The 19,340-nt window shown below is 36.5% G+C and overlaps 1 protein-coding gene across 1 annotated transcript in view; it reads right to left on the reverse strand.

Moving 5' to 3' along the window:
• Positions 1-19,340, reverse strand: part of HMGCLL1 (3-hydroxymethyl-3-methylglutaryl-CoA lyase like 1) — an 81,080-nt gene that overhangs the window by 24,670 nt on the left and 37,070 nt on the right. The window contains exons 6-7 of the mRNA XM_035543021.1: positions 11,010-11,073; positions 6,391-6,579 (exon numbers count right to left, since the gene is read on the reverse strand). Of these exons, the coding sequence (XP_035398914.1) occupies positions 6,391-6,579; positions 11,010-11,073 (253 nt within the window). The remainder of the gene's footprint in view (positions 1-6,390; positions 6,580-11,009; positions 11,074-19,340) is intronic.

Raw genomic sequence — 19,340 nt, forward strand, 5'->3', positions numbered from 1 at the left:
GAAGAAGCACAACTACCAGTGATAAACATACAGACTAGGAGTCAATGGTAGATAAAGGTGGGAGACCAGAGAGATTTTATATCTTTATTCAAAGCTTGTGCATACTTCTCTGTTTTACGAGGAGCAAGTGAAGGAAGTGAAGTGGTTAAACCTACATTTTGAGCACATAAAAAGCAGTCCAAAATTCTGATCATCCAAAATGGTGACCATTTATATCAGCACATAAATAAATGTACATACCTGAATTAATGACGCTTTGAGCTAACGCTCCTTTCTTTGTTCTCTTCTAACGTCTTTGTTTTGCTACCCAGCATGCTGTGGGTTTTTGATTGCTGTTTCATACTTAGAAAAGCAGAGAACTGAGTTTTTTAGCTTTATTGTTGAGGTTTTACTTACACCATGTCCTCATTACTCTCTGCTAATACAGCATTTTGCAAGAGTTCAGCTAGTTTTTAAATCATCATTAATTTTGTGACCCTGTCCAAGCAGTCATACAAAAGATCACAATCCAGCTATGTTTTTTCATTATAATTATTTAAAAAAGGGGGAATTTCAATGTAAATCCAGGAAAAACAGCTCGTTTTAACTTTCTGTCTTTTTGGAAATGAAATACAAGCAAGAAATGAGTACATAAAGCTCATGAAAACTAAACTATAGGAAAATATGCTTTTAAGTTCTTACAAAACAAAGTTTTGTAAAATTGTACTTCATAAAATTATCCTGTTGCTTCTTTCGAAATCAAGAATACTGTATGTATGTTTTTATGTATAAATCAGCAAAAATGTAACAAGTTACCAACAGAAACCCAAGAACAATTGAATATTTATATGTGATTAGTATACAAACATAGCTGCCTTCTTCCCGCTCAGCCTCCTAACATTGCTTTCAATACTTTCATGCCATTCTACTGCTATTTTTTTTTATTACTTCTCTATTTTATTCAGCTACTGTAATTTGTATGGCTTCTAGCTGTACATACAAGTCACTTACTGGGCTACACTAGCATGAGTACTGGATCCTTTAGTAACCTTTACTATCTAGTAAACTTATTTAGTAAATAAATTAGACAAAGCAAAGGTGTAGGAATTGTCTTCAGGATACAAATGCAAAGTGAATTTTCTAGAACAAAAATATTATTACAGATGCTGTACTTAGTTGGAAATTCATCATTATGAATATAGTCTTTAGGTCAAATAATCCCAGAAATGCCAGTCCAAAACTTAAGAGAATTGTGGCTAAAGTTGGTCTGGCAACTAACTGGCAACTAAAGGCAATGTTAAAATGTTAAAACTCATGATACCCCTCAGACATAGATATCAATGCCTCTGACTGTTTTTTTGGTCCAGCTTTTTTTTTTTTTTAACACAGAAGAGTTCCCAATGCAGAACTGTTAGGGCTTTGTGTACAACCAGACACAATGAAATGTATGATTTAAATGAATGTCAATAGCTTGCCTCTCTGACAGACGAAGCCTCCAGCCAAGCCCCAAGATCAAAGCACATGAGACCTGCTAACTTGCACAGCCGCTGTATCTCCCACTTCAACACTATCACCTGCTACTCAGAACCATCCTTAAATCAGAAGATACCGGTTGCTGGTCCCTCCTCTAAATATTCAGCTATCTCAAGTAGCAGCCAAGGACAGGCTGCTCCATGAAGGCAGGCAAGCCAAGAGCCAAGAGTCACAGCTAGGTCAATGGCAGCAGCAACCTCACCAAAAAGGAGACAGGAAGTTGAGTCAGTGAGTTTAGGTCAAAATCAGGTATGGAGACAGTAACCAGGATCAGTCACAGTCCAGTGATCACCCAACAAGATCCTAGTGATGAGCGAGGTCCAAGGTCAAGCCAGAAAGTCAAGCCAGTGAGCGAGGATGAGGGTGAGAATCAGGGTACAAGAGTGGGTGTAGCACAGCTGCAACACTGCTGCAGGGTAGTTCAGGTGGCGGCCAAGCACAGGAGCTTCAGGTTTAAAGCCACCCCTAAGTGAAGGAAGGGGAGCCTCTATAGAAGCATCTTAGCAGCAGTTCCTTGGCAGGAGGTCTTAGCAGTGAGCTGGTGTGTTGGCCTCTAATAAACAGCTAAAGGGGTGGTCAGTGAGATGTTACTACAGGGAAACCAAACAGCCACAAACAGCACAGCCTGTATTTGAAGAAAGAGACAAGTCGGGTACTCACATCTTGGAGATGGTTTTGGGTGGAAATTTCATCTCACCTAAGGCTTCAAGTGTAAGCGTTAAAGAACCATGGAAGAGGGGAATTTAAACCATAATCCCTTTTTCAGTTGCTTAACATAGGCTCTCCCATTTCAGGCTGCTGGCTGTTGGGAACTCTGTTCCCATAACATAACAATCCTTGTGAATTAATATACCATGACCTTCTGCTACGTGCAGATCCCTTTCCTAGTTCTGGCACTTAAAACTTAGACATATCAACACCTACTGCATTTGTGTGAATCTAGTCCTTATTCCGTATGTAAACTTGAGCCACAAAAATATGCAAGTTGGTTAGTCTGTCCAGCATGTACAGAAGGGTCTAGAATCTACTCAGCTAAGTTATGAAGGGAAGAGTTCAGCAGCCAGCCATTCCTATTTGTTAATAATAATAATAATAATAATCTTTAAAATTCAAGGGCCTTAAAGATATTAATGAACAATATATTTTTTTCATCTCTGTACAGGGATATATTTTAATGTCTATAATGAAAAACACCCTATTCTCAAACATGAACTTTTCAGCCCTGAACGTTTAATTATAGGCTTGTTAAATTCTGTTTCTGATACTAAAGTGTGCATTTCTTTTCAAATCTTGTAGTGTCTAGTACGGTGGAAATGATTACACACAGTAATAAAAATCCTTGCTCCTCTGAAGTCATTGGAACTCGTTTTCTGTAAGTTAAGATTTGATCCCAGTAGTGTAGGGATCAGTTCATATCAATGAATTAAGATAGTAATTCAAATTTTATAAAATTCTGTGAGATTACCAGGCAATTGTTTCATTCACTCACTGAGGTATCACTGCAGGGCAAAACACCTCCTTACCTCGTACCATATTCCCTTCTGATGTTCAGGCATGTGCTATGAAAACAGACAAAGCTATTTCTGGCGACTACACAAGCTACACCAAAAAAAAAAAAATAGTTTTGTATCACTTCCATTAAAAATCTTCCCCTTTCTTACCCTTTCTTTAAATGCTACAGGGGTCAATTGTCAAGGTAACTCAAATCTCCTGAGATAAATGGTCTACCTTATTGAGGCCTCTCCAGCACAGAAGTTTTCTGACCCATCTTTTTACTCTTCCTTGGAGGTCTGTAACAATTTCCTAGAGATGTTTTACTCCTTCTTTTAGCTACGTTTTGTATTTGTCACATTAGCTAACCCACATATGCAATTTTACTCAAAATACCACACAACCTCTAATTAGATCACCACATCACTTCCCATCCTGCCTAATCCTCTTCCCATTGTCTCTTCAGTAAATTTTATACTCTGATATTTTAATACTAAGCCAGTTAACCAGGAGCCAGTCATGTTTCTACTTAAACTGTTTAATGTTTTGTAATGAAACATGACTTCATGTTCTTCACATTTTTACATAGATTCTCTTCATAAAAGAAAGTGAATCTCTCTCTCTCTTTTTTTTTTTTTAGGTAATGCTTTCGGCCTATATGATTCGCTTCAGCAACTTAAAAAATTACTAATCCTTTAAAAGTTGGCTAATCTCTCTCCCATCTTTCACTACCTATCCTTTTGCTAAAACAACACACATAAAACTGAATACTAAAATTGCAAGGCTACTTCCCTGCTAATTTCTTATACAGATACGGCCTGTCAGTTCTAGATGACTTTGGATCAGCCCCAAACAAAAGAAAATATTCTGGGTAGTATAATCCTGCATGGAACAATGTGATCTGTATAAAAAATTACTTACTGAATCACCAGTACCTCTTTCCACTCCTAGGAGATCTCCCATCGAAGCAATGCCTGAATTAGTGTAGAGTGATTTGTGGCTTTCCAGCTGTCATTCATTAATTCTCAGGAAATACAATATACAATACAACAGTACTCAGTCCGAGTTTGTAGTTTGCAGTGTCTTAGGAATAGTGTAATTTGCCTGACAAATATTCTTGAAAATGGTTTTCAAGCAATAATTGCAGCCCATTATTTCGATAACCCCTCAATCACATTTCACTCCTGATGAAATATTGTGTCGATCATACAAACCCATAAAGCAGGCAGGGTAAGGAATTCATCTATGGAGAATCTGGTTCACAAAACAAATTACTGAGTTGAAGACAAGGGTTTTCGCTCCAGTACTTTAAACTACCCATTCATGTTTCTTTGGCAGAAAGGAAAACACAGACAAGCCTGGCAACAGGGACTATAAAGTGACCTGGGTATTCTCATCTGGCTTTGGCATTTATAATCCAGCTGACCAGCAAAAGTTGCCCTGTTTTAGAAACAACATGACATAGCTATAATTCTCTGCTAGCTGCCCAGTTTCTTTGAACAAAGCAACAAAGCCACTACTTAGAACCAGTGCATGACCACCGAGACAGGATGGGATGTTGTGATGTCCTGTACCTGTGTGAGGATCCAAGAGACTGGGGACTGACCTTCAGACCAAGCCAAGGAGCTGCTTGCATAAAGCCAGTCAGAGAGACTGTGTAATGCCTGCTTCATCAAGGAATTTTGGCAAGATCTATGACAAGTTCAGGTCAGCCAAAAACACAGCACCTTCAGACATGCACTGTAGCAGAACCTGAGCACATAAGGAGGTTTTCTGATGGAAGCTTAGGCACTCATGGCTTCCCAGTAATCGGAGAAGACTCCACGAGGGATATGTTTTAAGCTTATTGCTCTCTTGAGTTTACATGTTAATTAGCCTGGACTGCACATTAGGTAACTACGAGCTTTTTTCCCTTTTAACTCTTAATGAGTTGATTTAAGAAGTAAATACAAAGATAGGACCATGAGGTAAACGTGAAATGAGTATTGCAACAAATACCAGGGCTAACAAAGCATAACCATTGTTCAGTGTTTAGTAGGCACCATGACAGCAATTATTTTAAGGAAGGATTTAAAAAACAATGCTTCAAGTATTTTTATGGGGAACTCCTCCCATGCTCAGGGGTTTTCATGCTTTTAGCTATTACATCTGCAACTGAAGCTAACTGTGAAATTAGCAATTGATTTATCCCATGGTACATACATGCACATTTGCAACAGTAAAAGTGAGTAAGGGTCAATAGTGAATAGTATGAGTAAACGTTAGAGCCCTTTTTATCACGTTTGTGATTCAGTATTTAATCAAATACCTACAGAGATTCCCATACTGAAACATTTCCATGTTCCCTCTTGTTGCCTGTATCACTAACACTGTTAACACATTGCTGTTATTTCTAAACGACATAATATGAGCAGTGCCAAAATAACAAGTCAGAACAAAGGAAAAGTTAACCTAGTAAGTGATGGCATAACTTGCAAGGAGCATAAGATGCCATTAAATATAAAATAGAACAATACAGGCCTAACATTTTTAAACAGTTTTTGGTTCTGTAAGACTTAATAAAAATAGATCTCCTTAGGAATGCACATACATATGAAAGTATTTTTCATTAAGATGATACCCTTACAAAAACTCCATTAGAATTTGTAGTCTGTTTCTGGTATTGTGTCCTATTATAAAAACCTATGAACAGAAAGAGAAAAATATCTTTTATAGAAATTAGCTATTTCTGATTATTTAGCCATGGATTTGAAATAAGATTAAATAGGATACAAAGTTGTTTCTCATCATATTTGGAAGATGTAATTCATAAACATAAAATTTGAAAACATAAAAGCATACTATATGTTAATAGTAGAAAAAGTATCTAGACCACTCTGCATACATGATCGCCAATAATTTAGGTTTATCAATCTGAAATCAAGATGTAATTACACACTACTCTATTTTACATTTAGGCACATTTGTAAAATAGAAATTTTATTTTAGTGAACAATAAATGGACTGATGTTCCTAGGAAAAGACATCAGAAAAAATATTTTATCTCCCTTGTTCATGCAAAATATGTGGAATATAATCATCATCACTGTTTCTTAGGGTTTTTGAATGGAATTGACAGTAGTAAGTAGATAAAAATTCAGAACTGGCTACTTTCAATTTCATGCAAGGTTGCAGAATATGTTTTGAAATTTTCTTGCAAAAACAATAGCCATAATACCTGTAGACAACTCAAAGTGTGAGCAAACACTTGCTGAAAAGTTTAATGAGTGGCTTTTTCCTCTTCTACTGGCTTCTTTAAGGGTGGGATTTATTTATTTTTTTTTAATTGTGCATTGTATTAAAATAAGACTATTGCTATCATATCTATAAAATAAGAACTTGCATTACCTGTATGGCTGTGAGGATATTGGCTAATGCCTGGCCATATGTGTCATGACAATGAACAGCAAGAGCACTCAGAGGAATTTCTTTCATAACAGCTTCCAGCATTCTTTTCATACTTCCAGGAGTCCCCACACCAATTGTATCCCCCAGAGAGATTTCATAACAGCCCATACTGTACAGCCGTTTCGATACCTGGTTAAAAACAGAAACACGAAGAGGTCAAGATGAAAGAGTGAAAACCAGGCTCCAGAATATACATTAGAAAGGACATGTTTCTCTACAGGTTTCAGTTTTTGTCACACTGAGTTGGATCTACATATCAGAAATCCTCTCTATTCATTCTTGAAAACTGTAACCCAAGAAAAAATTCCCATAGATCCTCTTCTTTTTAAGTTTGTAGGTCTGCTTCTGTACATGGAATAGCCAATGAAGCCAAATCTATCAACTTGCTTTTTGACTCTCCCACAGAATCTAAATAAGCAAGATTTTACATTATGAATTAAGTTTCTGTCAAGCCCTTTCCCAACATTTTCCTCTCTCTGGGGATTTCCCAGCTGTTTGTTTTTCTTCATGTACTTTTCAGCTTACAAACTGTGCAGGGTAAAGACCTGGCCTTTTGTTTGCTTATTACACAAAGCCAAGCGCATGGCTTAGCTAAGACAATAAATAATTAACAAGAAGCCTGATTTAGCTTTGTCTTGGCACTAGAAACATCAATGAAAACTGAAGTTTTAACATGCTGTAGTTAATATTAATTTTGCTTGCTTTTCACAAAGCCAAACACTAAAATACTAAAAAAAGCAAAACTGTAACTCAATTAACATTCTAGTCTTTAAGTCTTAAAATTTTTCTTAATACCAAACATACCCTTATGCTTGCTTACAGAAATAGAGCCCTAAGTGCTTCAAGAATTGTGTCTTCACTTTCTTTGTGTGCATATGAGATTTGAGGTCTGGCCCCGTCATGTTTGTATGGAGAGACATACACTAGGCAGTACAGAATTATGTTTGCACTGAACACATTGCTTTAGAAATTGAATGTAGAAACTTCCTATTTCAGCTTTGTCAAATTTATTTGGAAAGATTTTCAACTTATTTTCACTTGCTGAGTACGTTTGTCCCCTTTAGCACTCCCCACTGCGCATCAATGATCCCAATAGGCCACTCCATTGGAACGGAATCCCAGTCTGGAAACAACTGTTTAGAAATGAAAAAATACAACTCTTTTCCAAGACGACTTCAGTTGCACTGCACTCTCCTGTTAAATCAATTCCAAGGCTTCATCAGTGGGATTGCTGTGAATATGTCTGAGGAAGCTGACAAAGTGCTGCACTAGCAGTCCCGGAAGTACTGGATTAATATCACTGTTCACTTAATTCAAAGAACAGCTGAAAAAGAGTTTCAAGTGGTCTGAATTGTTCTGCTTAAAGCCTGTAAGTGCTATGACTATTGCAAATGTTGTAAAACTCCTTGTGCTTTACAGTCAGAGCCCCTGGTTCATATCAACATAAATCCATATACACTTAAGAAAAGAACATTCACCAGATTGCAGAAAGGGATTCCATCTTGCAGCACATTTTTATATCATCAGCACATGGCAGGTGTTTAAACTGGACTACTGTTGTAAGACAAAATAGATCATCTGCAGTTAGAGGTGGATTACCTCTATTTAATACCCAAACTTGAGTTTTTGTTTAAGATCAGGGAGAAAGATGCAGACTTTTTTTTTCATGTTCTTTTCTATGCTTGATTCAAACTTTTTATAGGTGAGCATTTTAGTGATGGCAAGGAAGCAATATAAACTGCTAGATATCATACTGGATTCACTTATTTCCAGTGCCCTTTGGTCTTCTAGCTTTCTGAAAATATAGCTCTGAAAGAACAATAGGACACTTTGGTAACAAGCTGAGCATCATCACTGACTTATGATCTAACCTTAAACTGACCCTTAAAAAGAGATATACATTTAATTTCAAGAATAATGTGCATGCTTAAAAACTCAATGGGAGTTTTTCATACTGGATTTTCTACCCTACTATAGTAGGAGGCAGCTCATTAGTCATAGTTTTATAAGTTTTCAGTGTGGATTTTTGGGAGTAGGGTGGGGGAGAAGAGAACACTGTTTTGTCAGTGTAATCAGAATGCGATTATGAGGTTTCAGCATTGTTAATTGAATAGGTCCATGTTCTGCATTATTGGGCAGTTTTACTTTGCATCAGTTTTGTGCTGCTCCAAGCTGGTCACCCAACACTGCAGCCCCCTAAGCATGTGAACAATCCTACTGCTGCAAAGCGTATCTAAAACTATCCTCTTAAATTGAATACAAAAGGTCATAATGTAGTTACAGATGGTTTTAAGTGAATAACAACATAAAACATGCTGCAGCCCTTGTGATTTAAGAGAAAATTTGCAATAATACAATATTAAAACATGAATGGGTACATTTTCTATAACTTGATCAGCAAGGGGAAAATACTGTATGGTTAATACTCATATGAACTCACTGATCTAGGTTAAAATGATGCTAAGAAAAGAAAGAAGCAGGCAGAAAGATAAAACCAAGTATATGCCTGGAAGATAATGGACAACACAACTAGCTTTGAGGATGCTATACTGTGCTTTCAACAACTTTCAAGCCTCATTTTCCTAAGGTAGAAAATAAAAATCAGAGGAGGATAAACAGTTAAACAGTGACTCCACTTCAAGACAAAGATAAGTGATAAAAAGGGTTATGCAGTTTTATTTTAATTGATGAGAAACATTTTTTTAAATAAAGAACCATATGCATGTACCAGATGGATCCTACAAGTCAAAAGGCATCTGAAGTCTGGACTCACGAGATAACTGTATAAAATAGTTATGTACCTAGTAAGCCTGAAATGCGTACAGGTTAATGATCCATCTCTCCCAACTGCTTTTGTTTCAGTTAAAGTTTTTGCTTTAAAACAAACAAAAAAAAACCTGTTCACTGTCATTGACTGTGGAAAAAACAGTCTAAACCTTTAAACCTTTCAATCATAGCTGCTGATTACAATGCACAGTCACATGTTCCTGTCCCAAGAAAGATGATGACCCAAGAGGCAGCTCCCTGAAAGGGTTGAGCAACATGGCCAGTAATTTTGATAATTCTGATTCTGCAGAGGATGAATGCAGATGTTCACGTAGAACCCATTAACAGCTAATCAGATACTTTTATACAAACATCAGTGCTTGCTGAATCAGTGCCTGAATGAATAATTTACTGAGGTAGCTTTCATTCTTAAACACATACACAATGGTGTACAGGTAAAAGACATGTACTTGGATGAAGACACAAAATAAAATAGCTGTGTGAGTAAATGTATGCAGGTTTGGAACATTAGAGCACTCCCACTGTCAAACTGAAAAGGAACCTTTTCCTGCACAAGGAGAGTAGTCAGTTTTAAAAAACGAGCAACACATGGAAAGAAGCCTGTTGGGGAACATGATATTGCAGCAAGCAATTTACCAACAGCACAGCTGAATCTGTCATCACTGCTCTAACTAAAGCTGTGTCACTTCGAACTTTCACTTCATATTAAAACCAATTAATTTAGAAATACTGAGTACCTTCCAATTTAGCTATTTTTTCAAAGAGTGTAAGTATATGTGGTCGCTGTGGGAGAAGCATTATCACAAGTTCCATCTGGAACGTATGCTTAAAGAAGATGCAGGAGAACAAAACCTGAAAGCCACACACAGAGAACACAATATATCAGGCGAATGTTGACGAGCTGCTAGTGCTACAAGAAAAAAAAAAAAAAGTGGAGATTCTGCTAGATCACCAAAAATAGGTGATTAAGTGTAACAAAGAAGACAAGTCTTTATCCAGGAGTAAAGTTGGTCTGTTCTGCCTTGTGCTGCTTGAATTCTCTCCCCACTTTCATCTCTAACGTCCATCACACCCTCAGCGCAATCTTTGTCTTCTTGGAAAATATAACACTGGTGATTCACTCTACAGTCTTTTTAATCTGTCATCTCTGCTGTGAAAAAAATAGACTAAGATATCTTTTTCAATCTCTTTTATCCTAAATGGAAAAAAGGGTGTGCAGAGGGAAGGTGTAGCTTATTCTATCACAGAAATATAATGAGTCAAGCTGTAGGAAATCACGCTGGGGATGAGCTTTGGTTCATGTGTTAATCACATTACACTTGTATGTCACATGCCAGAAGCACGATGTTTTAGCAGTGGCTCTACTGGCACGGTATGCTCATGCCAGTGTAAAGTGGATTTAATAGCAGTTATCCTTTGCAAGAGGTTGTTGTGCTGGAAATCATCTCATACAACATGGTCCACTGACATATGTGCTTGAATCTATTTCCTTAAGTATTTCCTTGCACTCTTGTTGAAGGAAATACCACACAATATTTTTCTCATGACTGATAACAATCAAAAGACACTATTTTCCTTAGATTTGACTGCAGATGGTTGAGAAAAACAGTGATGCTGTGCATCCAGCCTTAGCATTAGCTGTGTTTTGTGTTTGCTTCCCTTAAATGTTATTCATTAAAGAACTTTTTAGGATTAAGTAGATAACATTACTTATAGACATTTTAAAATGTATATTTGTTTCATTAAAAGACAAGCCAGAAGTTCACTCTTACTTCTGCCACTTTAGCTGGTATGATGTTTCCTTCATATGGGCATCCCAATGCACAAGACACATACCTACAGCAAAAAGAACAACACACAAAGATACTTCTGTTTTATACATGCATATCTGTATCCATCCATGTTACATTCCAAAAAAAATGTTTAAATATAATTTTGAATAGTTAAGCCAGTCAATGCAGAATAAAGATCCCAATGAAAAGTTAAAATTACATCAGATGAAAATAACAGGTTTCCCAAAATTCTTTTTAAATCACAGAACAAAGTTTTATAGCTTTATTTATGCTCAATGTATGTCACAAGTTGTAAAGGGCTGGCAATGCAGCCAAGTTAACTCTGCTGCAGGAAACTTTGATTTTTCTCGGTATTTCCTTTTAAGTTATAAGAGCCAGCTCAAGTTTTGCCTTGCCTGGCCCACACAAGGAATTCAGAGGAAGTACGGTATCATTTTCCTCCTTGTGCCAGCTACCTGGATCACAGAGAGCAGCACAAGGACACGAGAAACTTACAACCACTTCATCATCTCATCAGTAGCTAGAACTGTGATGAACAGGGTAGCTTTGGCCCTCTGTATTTCTGCTGGCATTTCTGTGCCAGTGCCACAGGACAATCACAGCTCCGTTGCAAGGTGTGCTTTGGGACACACAGAATCTGTGAGAACCTGTGTCTCTCAGCAGCTATCTACTCCACAAAGCACAAAAACTGGGAGCCACAACTGCGCCTTCATTGTTCAGTCTTAATGCTGTGTTAATGTACAATTTGGTTTAAATTTCCTTTTTTTAATGACAATTAAAAGCCATGAAATTCCAATTAAGCTTCTAATTGTTTATCTTAAATTGATTAGGAATAGGATTAAACTAACCAGAAACAGCCATTCAAAATCAAAATAAGTGTGGCTGTAGAGGGATTTACAACAGCTTCAAAGGCAGGCAGAGCCCCATTCCCAGTGGGAGGTTGCTCAACTGCTTAATAGGAGAACAAGAGCCTTCATCGATCCCTTGTCATTCCCCTTCCCTCAGCACTGAAGGATATAATGTAAAATTATACACTGTATAATGCAAACTGGATTGAACGGATGCCAGTTTGTACGTAGTCAAGGTCCACAGGGTAAAGAACATATTGTTTCTTTGCAGCTGATGGAGAAACAGATTGATAGAATGTGAAATCAGGATGAGTAACAGGCAAAAACAAACTGTGAAAAAATGTCAGCATTTTAATGCATAGAACATATTCCATCCCTTATATGAAGGTATGCTGTTGGCACACTGGAACCAGCAGTAACAATGAAGCAGACCCTGAACCTAAAAGGAACCTGATTAGCCCTGACAAAGAAATGGAAATTAATTTTCTTTCCACAAAAGTGGTTGGGTCCGTTACATCCTTCTCATAATTTTAGCCCAGATGCCTACTAGGCATGACTTTAATTACCTGTATGTTATTATGAAAGCCAGGTTTTTCAAACTTGGCCATACACTTCATTAAATATCGCCCAATTTAGATGTCACCATTTAAAGTTTAAAATTCTAAATTTTCTTATCTACATAAAACAGTAGCTACTTTTAACAGCTAGGAACTGCCCTGCTTTTCAGTGACACAACTCTGAAACAATTCAAGATAATTTCCTTAATTTTTTTAATGCATGCACAGAGTTTTTCAAACGCTACCAAGCATGAAAAATTTCAGAGCCAAAGGATTGTTTTTTATGTAATACCATGGTGCCTAGAGTTAGTGAACACAGACTTGTAATGAAATTATTTTGTAACATCAGCCACAGTACTCATTATGAAGTGAGCAAGACCAGTACTAAATACAAAGCAAATGCAAAACATACAGTATGTATGCACATGTTCCCTTTAATTACATTTATCTTACATGTTCCTAACAACTATATATATTAGAACAGGAAGAACTGCATTTGGTAATGATAATGTGGCATGAGTGACATCTGGAATGGGGTAGGGCAAACAGAAGTAAAAACAGGCCAAAAGGTATCTATAGAGCAAGGAAATACTCCCCGTAGTTCACACCAACTAGCAGAAACTCGCCTGAGCTCACATAATTCAGCTGGGCCTACTGAGGTATGAAAGTATGTGGTGACCTGAGGAATCTGCCTTCTACAACATACAAATCTGTTTGAGATTATGAACTCTCTGCATGCTTCTACCATTGTGCCTCGCCTGACGTTTTAAACAAGAAAAATATGATAGATATAATCTAACTGGGCATCTGATACTACACTGGAGAAAACAGGGATTACTAAAAGAATTAGACAGGTAAAGGACTTCCTACCAGAGGGAACAAAGTCCCACGGAGAATGAAAGAATTGTTTTTAGTAGAACTTGCCAAGGATGAGTTGGGCAGAATTTTGTCTAATATTTTCATTTAATGAACTGTCATAAAAAGTGTGATGATAACAGTAAATTTCTTGGTACTGTCATTACAAAAAAAGCACTGGGATTTGTTGAAGGAAGGACAGGATCAACAGAAATGGGACTCAATTGATAGCAGTGTCAAAGGAAGTGAAATGCCTAAGATGAGGCTGTAAAACAGTGAAATGCACTCCAAAAATATAACAGGATAAGCACTTTTAGTAGAGAACATAAAATATGAATTCCATTTGACAAGTTCTTGTTATGTTCTTATTGGAAATAGCAGATACAATTTGAGTCATTCGTAGAAAAAGTAATACAAGCTGGAACAGACGCCAGTAAGAGCCAGTACAGCTAGCAGCAGTACAGAGAACCTATGATATGAAAAGAGAAAATAAGCATGCCAAGGTGAAGGAGGGAATACAATCATTTATCTGCTCTAAGCATTTGCCAAGACATCCAGACTTAAGGCAGCTCTGGGTGGGATGCTTTGTAATTGCATTTGTGTGGTTCCAAATTAATAAGCTCAAGCAAGAGGAGGTTTTGATGGAAAGTTATCTGCTATCTACAGATACATTTGGCAGCTACATTTTCTTTGTGGTGCATGAAATAACCCATAAGGCATTAAAGAGAATCCAGCCAAAGCAGAGCCCCAAGACCTCCACCCACACCCCTCCAAAATAGGAAACAACTTTGAAGAACATGGTGAAGAACCATTTGGAAAGAAGAAAATGAACAAGACAGCCACAGAAAGTAACAAAGGACACAAGTATAAAGAAGAGCCTGGTCAACTGCAGCAAACACTACTGACAAGTCAAGAAGAATGAGGATAGACTACTGTTTCTGAGATCTTGTCATCAGGGAGTTTGGTGAGAGCTGTTGCAGTTGCAAGCAAGGAACAGAAGCCAAAGTGTAGGAGTTATAGGAGGGAATCACAGAAGAGGGTCTCCAGACGGTAATTATAAACAGCGCCTTCAATGAGCTTAGGAATGAAGCAGAGATAGGCGATGAGATATGATATGAAGAACCAAGTGGGGTCAAAGGTGCAATTTTTAAGAGGCAAATGCTTTCTTATATTGCAATGGAAAAGAGCCAGAGGACAGCAAGAGGTTAAGAAAGAGAGTAAGGGAGGGGAGAAATAAGAGGAAGAACAGAACATGGGGTCACTGGGGCAAGTAGAAGGGGTACAGATGGGAAGTAGACAAGAAACTCCTGCTGTTCTGACAGTGGAGGAGAAAGCATTATGGGAGGTGAGGAAGAATAGTGACAGAAGGAAGGGCATACTGTATCTATTTTTCCTTAGGAGAAAAAGCAAGAACTTTTGTGAAGAAAAGCAGAGGGGAAAAAGAGGGAAGAATCTGAGCAATGAGTTACAGAGGCAACTGGGATTTAATTTGGGGATTCAATTAAGTTGGAGAATACAGCTGTTTTCTAAAAAGATGGCAGGACTGAAAGAAAAAAGAAATTTGTAATGAAAAAGACTGTCTTGGTCTCAGAATATTCACCAGAGACACTCCACAGTATGAGAGCAGAAGCAAATATCTGGGAGTTCACAAACCAGACTTTGCAATGGAAGTGTTTAATTCTAAGTATGCACTTAGGCCAGGCATTTTAGTAGATTAGCTATGTCTTTAGCATGCTATCAAGAAATAGCCCAAGCAACCAGAGTAGAAAGAAGGGCTTGCAATATGTGGAGGTATCTATAAAGCTGCTTTAGGAACACATAGGTTGATGCTGTTTCTCTCACTCAGGTTGCGTGAAATCAGAATTACTCTCTTCAGTAAAAAAAGTGATAAAAAGATCTCTGCTTCCTTCATCTGGCAGTGGTTACCTAGTCTCTTGCCTGTTTTCCAGATTTCTCTGCAGGTGAGTATCACTTGATCTTAATGATTCTATGACTCTATGATCTTCTCCTAAATTGTTTTCTATGAATATAACAACAATTAAAAAAATAAAACCCAACAACTTTAGTGTGTAATATTCTGGATAAAAATGCTGGACAGCCTCTGGGGATGGGGAGGGATAAGGAAGAGGAAGAGAGTTTTCAATTTCTTCCAATAAGCCAAAACCAAATTGCAGCGCTCCACAAATGGAACATAAGACAATATCAGGTCCCCAAGATCAAGGTCACTAGGAATGGTGATAATCACCACACCAGCCCAATGACTGTGAAGTGCAGGATATGAAACCACAAACAGGGTAAATGAGCAAACTTTTCATAACCGAAGTGTTAAAAGGAAAATGAATCCAAGCAGAAACTGAACTCCATGTTGTAATCAGCCCTTTGTCAGTTTGTTTCAGCAAGAGTTCCAGAGCCAGATCCACAGCTGCTACCACAGCTGGAAGCACGGAGCCTCCTGAGAAGCCAGTTGCAGACTCAGATGCTGCTGTTTCCTGTTTATTATTATAGTGTAAGTTCGCATATAATTTACCATGTTCACTGCAGATGTATTTATTTTTATTGGATGTTCGTGCTAAAATGTATATGCCTATCATTTGGTGAAATCATAATATGAAGGTTGATCTGTCTCTTTGCAACGGAAGCCATTTGTTAGAAACAGGCAACCTTTACTGTAAGGAGAGGGGAATACAAAGAAGAGAGGAGGAAAAGGAGATTCTTCCAGAAACACAATCTCCAAGCCAAGCCCAAAATGTGTAAATAAGGCCAGGAATTCTTTCTGCACTTGATTGAAAAAATAAAAATATCAAAAAATAGCTCTCAATTTAAGTGCTTTTCAAAGTGAAAGCCTATAGTATTCATTTGTAATTTTAGGATGCCTAGAAAACACCACCAAATTCTGAAAGTGACTTCTCTAAAAACAGAACAAAATTGTTACTATAATGAAGGGGTCACTTAACCACTTCAGGTTTGATACCTATATCCATGTAGCAATTAGTAACATACTAGGAAACACATTGTTACCTCATAATTTCATATTAATATTTCAAGTTTGATTTTCCACTAACACTTGCAAGAAAGAGGGACAATTTTTAATTCCCGCAGGTATCCTTTTTTTAATATATATATATATATATATTAAAGAAAAAGCTCTTCTGGTCCAACAGTAGTATTTTCTATCTTACAGGCACAGAAAAAATGAGTAAAAATTGGTAAAAAGCTGTACCTAAGAAAAATCTCTCCTCTTATATAGTGCAATCATCCAGTATGATAGAGTTATTATAATGGCTCCTACATCCTTTTCTTAACCTGTGCCCAGTACAGCAAAATGCACAAAATCCCACCATTCTAGCAATCTCTGGATTCTCAAACTTCTCCAGGGGACTGTGACCAGCTGGCTTAATACCGTGCAACCCTGTACTTGTTTACCATTCACACATTAAAATGTGCTGCTTCCAAGGAAGTCTATTAAATGCTCGTCTACATTTTGTTGTTCCCACAGTCTCAAGTATAGGCTCACTTATAGTGACATGAAGGTGTTAAGCTGGTTTTACTAACTTTCTAAAGCAGCGATAATGATACAAATCACCCTGTTATTAATATAATTGTGACTATGCTACAGAACATAATTTGGTCTAACAAGGGTGGTTTAAAGCACTGCAAAAAAAACACATGTAGTCCAGCCCTAAGTATTCTAGAATGCCAGAAAATATGAGGTTGAAGTTTCTGCCTGTATTTGTAAAATATACACAGCTTTAAACTGCACTGATTTGTGCAAAACTGCATTGTTAGAGTTTATCTCATGGTACTTCTGAGTATCCAGACAAATGACTTGAATTAAGGTATCTAAGATGAACTGTAAAAAAAGGAAAAATGGCATTATTGTACTGAATTAAGATCAAATTGTCTTGATAATCAGAAGTTCCAGATAATTAGAATGTATCTTTATAAACAAAATAAACTTTGTTATTTCCAAAATTACTTGTTATAAAGTATATTAAAAGAAAACTGATGCGTTCTTTCACATGTATTTTTTTCAAAATAAATGCAAATATAAAAAGCACTATGAAGATAACTAAAATTGAACCTTTCTTCTATAACTTCTACTATTTTGTGTCTTACCTTGTGTATTAGCATAGATGTAAAATGATAGTTATTTCCTATAATCAACAAGTATAGTAGTTTTAACCTGTAACCTTTATTATAATGTAACATAAAAGGTATCTGTTGTACTATTTTGATAGTATTGCAATACAATTGTTTGTATGGTATCTATCTGTCATAGCAAAAAATACCGCTGTATTTCAGGTATATCAGCTGGTATTGAATTCTATACAGACACAGATGTTAGACACATATCAATACATTCCAATATTCTTTTACGTATTGTGAACTTCAGCATACTGCTCATTCTTAAAAGTTACAGGACTATAAACAAAGGAATTATATACACCAGTTTAGAATTAATGTGTGATTACATGTGTTTTAATTTATGAAGCAGCAGCTTTGTAAGGAAATGTTTCTAGAGTTAAAAGTTATTTTACAGCAAGCATTTCCATCTGTTTTTCTAACATTGAACCTCTAAACACTTGCATACACATTCACATTTGCACATGCAAATAGTCCAAATGGCCTCAAAAGGGCTCTTCACATGAAATTTTTTCAGGACTTGGACATAAATACCACTTTCAATTGCTGGAGAGGTGCTTTTTTGGTATATATAAAAAAATTACAAACTTTCAGCTTCATGTTCCCTGTTCATTTTATTAGGATTAAGACAGTCCTATAGAGAACTGAATGTTTCAGAGGGTGACAGATTATTTCACTTTCACAGGACATACAGTAGGTACTGAAGTGCCATTTGTGGAAAACGGGGACAGGAAACTCCCTATTTCCTTACTGCTCTTCTATTGTAGTAATTGTAATATATTTCTATGTCTTTTTCAATTTTGGAATGTATTAACTTTGGAGAATCTGTTTTAACCAGATTTTACTTCACTTCTTCTCTACATATACATTTACATTAAAATTGCATCTACAGTAAAACACAATCCAAGTGTGATTACTTGCAATTATAATTTGCCACAATTTTTTACCAATCCTGGATTGGTAAAAAATCCATTTTTAATCACTGAAAAAGATGATACTTTTAACTGTACCTGAATTATGTATTAAAAGATGCAATCCTAAAACCAGCAGTATTTTGTGCCATGTCACATGCAAAATATGCATAGTAGTCATTAGCTGACCACAGTTTATAACACTGATTTGGCAGTGTCTTCACAGAATGTGTCCCAGATGTTATTGTAAAGTTTTTATGCATGTACAAAAAAATAAAAATTAAAACCCCTTTATGATACTAATAAATAGTCTAACTTCTAAGACCATATGCAAGATTTCAATTTTTCATAAACATTTGAACTAATTTAGTAAACATTTAGAAAACTGTGTGCTGTGCTACAGATTTTAAATGTGACAGCTGACAACATAAATTTTCTGGATGATGATCGAGTCAATGTTAGTGCAGCTGTAGCAACAGTTAAGACATGCAAAAGCTTAAAGTTTAGTTTCAACTGTTTGAGTGCATTTTTCATAAGATTCAAGGATTGCCAATGATTTACACTCACTACATAAATTCAAAAATGCCAGTAAAAATAGAAAATAAAATTTGAACCCCTTAAAATTATTTTTGGAAGTATTTTTGAACTGCTCAAATAAGGTGTTAGGGCAAGGCACTAAATTATCCATTTCCTGCAAATAAATAACACTTTAAACAACAATAGTGCTTTAGAAAGGAAACAATCTCTGCATTGAAATTAATATAAATTTATGCATATTAATATTTTTATTACCTAAGTAATTCAAGCAAAATATTTAGCCTACAAAATTTACATTAGAAGCCAAAATGTGTAGTCCTGGGAGCTTTCTTGAGTAAAGGCTGCAGAGTTTGACCACAGTTCTTTATAAGTAGCTATTCTCTAAAGCAGTGATTAAAAAAAAAAAAAAAAAGTTAATTCTCAATGCACGGAGTGCAAATCTTTGCCCTAATACTCCAC

Source organism: Cygnus atratus, chromosome 3 (assembly GCF_013377495.2).
Source record: "Cygnus atratus isolate AKBS03 ecotype Queensland, Australia chromosome 3, CAtr_DNAZoo_HiC_assembly, whole genome shotgun sequence".
NCBI classification, from domain to species: domain Eukaryota; kingdom Metazoa; phylum Chordata; class Aves; order Anseriformes; family Anatidae; genus Cygnus; species Cygnus atratus.